Source organism: Piliocolobus tephrosceles, unplaced genomic scaffold, assembly GCF_002776525.5.
Source record: "Piliocolobus tephrosceles isolate RC106 unplaced genomic scaffold, ASM277652v3 unscaffolded_24963, whole genome shotgun sequence".
Classification (NCBI taxonomy): Eukaryota; Metazoa; Chordata; class Mammalia; order Primates; family Cercopithecidae; genus Piliocolobus; species Piliocolobus tephrosceles.
In genome coordinates, this window is record NW_022307602.1 from 1 (window position 1) to 8,069 (window position 8,069).

The window sequence follows — 8,069 nt, forward strand, 5'->3', positions numbered from 1 at the left end:
GCCGCCTGAAGGCCGCCCGGGCGCGGGAGCCAGCGCCAGCTTGGAGCGGGCGCTGGAGGCAGCTCGAGGCGCGATGTCGGTGCCGCTGCTCAAGATCGGGGTCGTGCTGAGCACCATGGCCATGATCACCAACTGGATGTCCCAGACGCTGCCCTCGCTGGTGGGCCTCAACACCACCAAGCTCTCGGCGGCCGGCGGCGGGACGCTGGACCGCAGCACCGGCGTAAGTGCGCCCGCCGGCCGCCTTGGCGCGGCCCCACCTTCTCCTCCTCCTCCCCCTCCTCGGTCCGGAGCCCGGGGCTGGGCGGGCGCCGCGCGGGACCCGAGTCGTCCAGGGAGGTGGCAGGGAACAGGGCGGGCAAGGGCAGGGGTCGCGGGCCAGCGCAGCGGTGGTGACCCTGCTCCCCACTCCCCCAGCCTGGGCCACTAGATCTCCGCCCGCGCGCCCCCGGGGCGGCCTTTCCTTCACCTGGGCGCTTAGCCGCGGGGCCCGGGGAGCTTGGTGGGGGTTCGGAGGCTTGGAGTCCTGGGTCACTAATCATGAGCCCCTCATTGAAACGGTTAGAAAACTAAGGCTGTTGACTTGGGGACTTATCCAAGGTCACACTCAGCGAGTGAGGGGTGGAGCCACCGCTAGACCCTAGTCTGGGCTCGGTCCAGCGGGGACTCTGAGCCCGCCCTAGTTTGGAAAAGCCAGACTGGCCCGACCGGACTGGGAGTGGGGCCCCGGCCGGTGGGCTCCGGAACTCCTGTCCGCGCCTTCGTTCCCAAAGTCCCAAGACGCCCTTTCCTCCCCTGTCCATAGGAGGGTTTGTTCCCTCCCCTGGGAGGACGGTGCCGAGGGGCTGGGGTGGGGCCCCTGGGAGCCTGCCCTTGGCTGCTCACTGCCTCGTCTTTGCCTTCGTCTTCTGCGCGCACCCCTCCCTCCTGGCCTCTGAAACTGAAATCGCCTCTCCCTCTCCAGCCTAGCGGGAGGGGAACCATGGCCAGGGCTGCTTCTGGGCAGAGCTGACTTAGATGGCTGAGCAAGGCTGAGCTGAAACCAGCCACCCGGAGGGCCGCGGGGGAAGGGGCTGCTGCTGGGAAGGCGCACCCCAGACCACTGCCCCTCTAGGCTGAAAGGAGAGGTGAAGGACGTGAGTCTCCCTCCCTCTCCCTTTTTGCTGCCAGAGGTTCAGTGCTCTGCGAAGAGGGCTCCGTGGTGTGGCTCCCTCCTAAGACCCCTCTTGAGGCCGCCCCCCCAGCTCCTTCAGGAATCGGAGGGCGATTCCTCCATGATGACTTTGTTCCGGCCTGCTGGTCCCGATCTTCTCGGGTTAGGAATGAATGAGATTAAAGATATGACTACTATAGATTCTCCCCGCCCAACTTCTCCTCCCCATCTTCATGCTAAAAATAGCAGAGAGATGACCTGATGCCACCGGAGGGGAGCGTGCTTGGAGACAGTGGGGCCGGCAGCAGGGTGGAGCGTGGAGGCTCATGAGTGCCTGCCCAGGTACCTGGCTGGGCTGGGCTGCCGCGAGGTTAGACCAGACAGGCAGCTCTGGTTTCTTGGTGGTCTTTGGGCAAACCTCAGGACTGAGGTTGGGGGTGAACCCTGCACAGCATGTCACCAGCAATTTGATGACATTCACCAAATGGCTCGTGGGTGGAGCCCACGAGGAGTTGGAAGCCTAGTGTTTTCTTGGGTCAGTCTTTGCCACGCTGCCGGCAGGGAGGTTGCCGCGACTGGGGGTTCATCACAGCTCTGGGCGAATAGGCTGCTGGATCTGGGTCTGTTACAGTGGGTGCTGCTTCTGCAAGTGTCAGGGGATGGCAGGGCGAGGCTTGGTGGTGCCAGTCACCCGTGCTTGACTTACGGAAAGGCTATCCTGTTTCTGACATACATGCCCACTTTGAGCCACCCAGCGTTTGCTTTCCTGCCTTGCTCCTTGTCCAGCCTGTGGCCTCCAGTTGCCCCTTCCATCCACCCAGCAGATCAATTTGGCCAGATGACAAACTCCAGACATTCCTTGAGTTGAACTTGAATTTTAAGAATGTGAAGGGTCTTGCCTCTTTGACATCCTTCCAGCCCTGGGCCCCCTAACGGGAGACCTGTGCTTCTTTGTTCCCAGGGACCCTTTCTTCCCTTTGGATGAAACATGTCTTGGGACCATTTCCTCATGCCTTTTCCCCGGGGGTGAATGTGGACACTTGCCCCGGTTGTTGGCTCTGATACACAACCTCATCGTTTCCCTTTCTTTCCTTCCCTCTCCCTCCCCACCCCGCCCCTCTCCAGGTGCTGCCCACCAACCCTGAGGAGAGCTGGCAGGTGTACAGCTCTGCCCAGGACAGCGAGGGCAGGTGTATCTGCACAGTGGTCGCCCCACAGCAGACCATGTGTTCACGGGATGCCCGCACAAAACAGCTGAGGCAGCTACTGGAGAAGGTGAGTCTGCACAGTGTGCGTGTGTGTGTGTGTGTGTGTGTGTACATGCCTGTGTGCTCACGCCAACATCAAGCCTTGGCTAGCTTGCAGGCCCCATTTCTGCTCTTTCCTGGCTTGTCTCCACTCAAAATATTTGTGAATGAATGAAAGGGTGGGTGGGTGGATGGATGGATGGATGAATGGGTGGGTGGATGGATGGATGGATGAATGGGTGGGTGGATGAACAGGTGGATTGAGACTTCCATGGGTGGTCCAGGAAGAGAGGACTAGACCTGCCTCCCTGTCACTGCAGTCTCCACTGAGAAGTCATGTGGGCATGGTGAGATGGGACACAAGTCTCATCTCTGAGTGATGTCATAATCTGTGTGCATAGGGCTGGGGCTGTCACCCAGCAGCTACCTTGGAGAGCGCCTGTGGGCCCAGGCATGCATGGCCATTTGGATTTTATGAGATAAGATCTTTTTTCTGCCCTTGAGTGGTTGTACCTGGTGCTCCTCACCATGAACGCCTTCCTGGGGCTAAAGCAGCCCACACTGTCACCTTCAGAACCCACATGGGGACAGCAGGGTGTCGTTTGCGTCACATTTTGCATCTGTTATTTCACTTAATCTTCGTCAGAAGAACCATGTGAAGCTGGTGGGATTTTTCACTCCATTTCAAGAAAGGGAAATTTGGCTCCCAAGAGGTGGACTTATTTGTCCCAAGCCAAACAGCCGTTACTAGGGAGATGGGCACTAGACCCACATGGCTGAGTTCATCATCTGGTTCAGTCTCCTCCACTCCCCACTTTAGTCAGGGGGCCTTCTCCTGATGGGCACCGCCCACCGGCCTTTTGGCACATTCCGCCCAAGGACCCTGTATTCTGTGGTTAGTGTAGGTTCTGGGGGCCCCCTAGGAAAGTTACCAAGAGAACAAGGAGGAATGGTGGGCCCTTCTGTTTCACCCATTGATTCCCCAGAAGAAAGGGGCATTTGCGTGTAGCGCCTGTGGGCAGGGAACTTTCCCACCCTGAGGGAGTGGGGTCACACTACACACACACACACGCTCACACAGTCACACACACACTCACATAGTCACACACACATACACACTAACACAGTCACACAGTCACACACACACAGTCACACACACTCACACGCACACATACACTAACACACACACATAGTCACACTCGCACAGTCACACACACACAGTCACACACTCACACACACACCCCGGTAAAGTCATGGTTCTTCCTGCAGATTGGCCTTGGACTTTCTGGAATGGGCGTCAGCTCAGGAGTATGACAGGAGGCCTGTGAGGGGTGGGGGGCCTCTGTGACTCAGGGCTGGCTCCATGCTGTGGGGACAGACGGTGCTGTCACTGCCCACCTCGCTGGGGAAGGTGGGAGCAGCCTGGTGAGAGGATAGCATTGCCCCGACTCGGGTTAACATTCCTGCTGCTGAACCACAAACCCTCAGGAAACTCTGGACAAAGCAAGTGCCCTTTCTTGGAGAGGGAGAGGGTGGGCTAGAGATTTCGAGCGCCCACCCAGCTCTGATGGGCCCTGAAAGCTCCGAGTCACTGCCTTTTCCTGTGTCCCAGTCCCTGTCTGGAATGGCCACAGGACCCTTGTTTCTTGGGCAGGAAGGTTCCATCATGGTACCCAGGGCAATGGGCCTAGTTCATAACGCACGCTCACCTTGAAGAAATAGAATTTTTTTTCCTTTAGCCACCTGAGTAAATCATTTTAAAAGAATTAAAGTAAGATGCATTTAACAGATTCCACCAACATTTATTAACACCAAACTAGACCAAAGCCTAATTGAGCCTTTAATTATTCAGAAGCTTAGAGTGGGGAGGTGGCACTTGGAGGGGCCTCTGGGCTGTGGGGGCTGGGGAGAGTCAGGAGGGGAGAACAGAAGCTTGAGCCCAGGGAGGCGGCACTTGCTGGGAGAGCAGAGAGTTGGGAAATGGATTCCAGAATGCTCCATGAGCCCCTGGGACTGCAGGCCCTGGAACATTCCTTCCCGCCAGTGCGTGCCACAGCATTACTGCTTAAAAATTTAAAACCCCATTTGATACCATGGCGGGCACTCTATTTTCGGAGGGCATGAGCCATTTGCTGTGAAAGAGGGCCCTCGCTCCTTAATGCACTGTGCATTTTAGCAGGAGGCAGGGCTGCTCCGTCCTCAGCTCCCCCGCACACCCTGGCCTGTGTGCTATTTTCTTTCTTTCCTCTTTCTCTTTTCTTCTCTTGCCTTCTCTTCATGGGCAGAAGCAGGACAGGATGCTCCAGAAACCTCAACCCATGTGCCCTGTGGATGGGGCTAGGTCACAGCTGAGCATATTCCAGCCAGGTCTGTCGGTGTTTCTGTGGCCTGGCTTCACCTTTAACCCACCTGGTGAGGCCCCACCCCCAGAGTCACTGATTTCTGTTGCCCTGGAGTCCCTGTGGGGAGCCCAGATATGTATAGCCCTGGAAGCCTCACCAGGTAATTCCATGCAGCTGGGGTCGAGCACTGTAGGGACACAGATAGTGGCAGGCGTGGGGCACGGGCTCCGTTCTCTTTGAAGATGCACTTGGCTCTGGGTTTGAGAGTGTAGGCTTTGGAGCCAGTCCAGCTTGAACTGGCAGGCCTCCTGGCTGTGCGACAGTAAGCAAGTTGCTTAACTTCTCTGAGCCTTGGTCTCCCTATGTGTAAAATGGGACTCAAAATAGTATTCATCTCCCGGGGTTTTGTAAAGATCAAATGAGATAAATAACACAGCAGACTCAGTGCAGTGCCTGGAACACAGGAAAGGATGGGTCATTATTAGCTGTTGGTTATCTTGAGGCCAGGTGTGTCTCTGCGTGTTGCTGGTCCCCCTCCCGCTTCTTAATGCCTGCTGCCGCGTTGGGTGAAGTGTGGGATAGACTGTCATCCCGTAGCTCTGTGACCCTGAGCCCGCCAGTTAGTTGGCTTCTTAGAGACACATCCTGCAGGCAAGAAAATGAAGGAAGGGCTGTGCTTAGAGGATACCCTCCCTGAGGGTGGGGAGATGGGCCAGGGATTGCAGTCTTGGCCTGCCTGTCAGCTGGAGGCCAACCTTGCCTGTGCCTTGTCCGTGGCCAGAAAGGAAAGTGCATTCAGGGTTGGAAGAACTGTAGGAGAGTAATTGTTTGGTTTTAAGGTAGCTGCATAGCTTGGTATCTTTCAAATTTGTGTTTTAAATCTAAAGTCGACTCTTTGCAATCTTTTAAAAGCATTATTTCTCTGGGGAGCAAAAAGCCTGCAGCACTGTGTGCGGTCTCCTGACTGAGGCCAGCAGGAGCTCAGCAGCTTCTCCTTGGCACTTGTGGGCCTTCGCTCCTGGGGATTTTGCCAGGAGGGGAATGGAGAGAGGGGTCTGGACCGGTGCTGCCATTTGTATTGTTGCTTCCTTCGGCCGTGTGGCTGCAGGGGCCACCCCTGTGCCCTAGATTTACTGGACTTTGTGCAGGGGTTACAGATGTGGATGAGACCCAGTGTCACTCCCTCCATGAGCATCCTGTCCAGAAGACTGTGAGGGGACAGCTGTGTGGCTCACTCCTAGTCAGACATTGCGCCAACAAAGTGACGTTGTTGTTTCCGAAAAGTTTGCAGCTGGTTTTAACTCAATTCATCAGGGAAGCCTCCCTGGAGGAGGTGGCGTTTGGGCTGGGCCTTGAAGGCTGAATAAAACCCAACTTTACCTCTTTGCTTGAAAAAGGTGCTATAGTTATTCAAAGTGACAGAGGAAGACAAGCAAGGGAATCAGGCAGGGCGGTGTAAGAAGTATGCTTCCGGCCGGGCGCGGTGGCTCAAGCCTGTAATCCCAGCACTTTGGGAGGCCGAGACGGGCGGATCACGAGGTCAGGAGATCGAGACCATCCTGGCTAACACGGTGAAACCCCGTCTCTACTAAAAAATACAAAAAACTAGCCGGGCGAGGTGGCGGGCGCCTGTAGTCCCAGCTACTCAGGAGGCTGAGGCAGGAGAATGGCATAAACCCGGGAGGCGGAGCTTGCAGTGAGCTGAGATCCGGCCACTGCACTCCAGCCTGGGCGACAGACCGAGACTCGGCTCAAGAAAAAAAAAAAAAAAAGTATGCTTCCATTTCCCAGGGAAGAGAAGGGGTGACAGGGAGCTAAAGCCACCCCATCGTGTGCTTTACAAACTTAAAATTTCAAGATGAGTTTGTGTGTGTAATATGAAATAACAAGATATGAAATTCCTTGCATTTTTGGGTGCTGAGATTGGCCATAGTGGTTTTCCGCCCACTGAGTGAGGCTAGGCTTGTTCTCGCGCATTTTACTTTACTTTATTTGGCGGGGTGGAGGATGTATAGTAAGAAGTGGAAACCACACTGTTCTCTTTTCACACTGACCAGGCAAAGCTAAGCCTCATCCCCAAATGGATTTGTTCCTAGAAGGGAGAGTATTTTCAAATTCAGCACAAAAGTCAGAAGTGAAGATGTGCTGTCATGGAGGTAACTTCCTCCCTAGTAATTGGATTAGATTCTGAGAAAATGACCCAAACGCCACTGCGGCAATCCTCAGCTTCCTCCCGCCTCCCTGCAGCCCCAGATGCATTTGCACAGAAGCACACGCCAGTTTCCTGCAAATAAAATGCACTGGCAGGTGGCTACACTAAAACTGTTTTTCTTTTAAGCTCCCTGGAATCCTGTTGAATATTAAAGTTCCATCTTGAGGCTAGACTCGATTCAGATCTGCCTGTAAAGATGTAAAACAGCAATTCTTCATTTGCTGGGTGATTGATTCCTGACTCTACGCTCGGAATGTACATGTTTGCAGAGCAGTCATCTCCCTATGATACTGTGAGGTGTGATGGATGGCACAGGAGATAGGGAAAAAAGCTTGGTGCAGAGTCCGGGAGAGCAGCTCCCTTGTTCCTTCACTCTGCACTTAAGTAATCAACCTTATCAGCAAGGCACTCAATGAGATTTAGGAGGAAGAATTTATACCTGGGGGCGGGGCAGCCTAAGAGTGCCATTTCTCTCTGCTGGTATTTATGCTTGCCTTACTGATTTTGTCCTGCAACATAAAGACTAGGAACAATCCCCACCCACCACCACTGAAAAAAAAAAAAAGAGAGAGAGAGATCATGAGAAATCACCCAGTCTGTGCCTGGAGCTACAATCAGTAAAGGAACTTGAGTCTCCCACACCCCTGATTTGCATCCCTGATGATAAGAACACGTTGGCAGAGGAAATGTTTACCCAACCTATTTGCTGTGTTTGGGGAGCTATCAGTCCGATGCTGGCGATTACCTTGTAAATAATGCATGAGCCACTTCTGGTTCCCAGTGTGCTGGCTGTGTGGGAAAGGGCAGTGTCGGTACGAGCAGGCAGAGAAGATTGCCTGGCACCTACGGCGGCTCTTTTGCTGAACGTGTTGCCTTTTTGACAGGTGCAGAACATGTCTCAATCCATAGAGGTCTTGGACAGGCGGACCCAGAGAGACTTGCAGTACGTGGAGAAGATGGAGAACCAAATGAAAGGACTGGAGTCCAAGTTCAAACAGGTGGAGGAGAGTCATAAGCAACACCTGGCCAGGCAGTTTAAGGTATGTATGTTCCTCCCCATGTCTGTCCCCTTATCCTCCTCCTCCTCCTCTTCTTCCTCCTTCCCCTCCCTCCTC

General features: G+C 54.6%; 1 protein-coding gene across 1 annotated transcript; it reads left to right on the forward strand.

Moving 5' to 3' along the window:
• Positions 1 to 6: 6 nt before the first annotated feature.
• On the forward strand, positions 7 to 7,994 carry LOC111534767 (noelin; the record flags this gene model as incomplete). The annotated part of the gene is made up of 3 exons (XM_023201288.1): positions 7 to 223; positions 2,279 to 2,428; positions 7,839 to 7,994. Coding segments are annotated over exons 1-3 (456 nt in total), but the record flags the coding sequence as incomplete, so codon positions are not given.
• Positions 7,995 to 8,069: the final 75 nt, after the last annotated feature.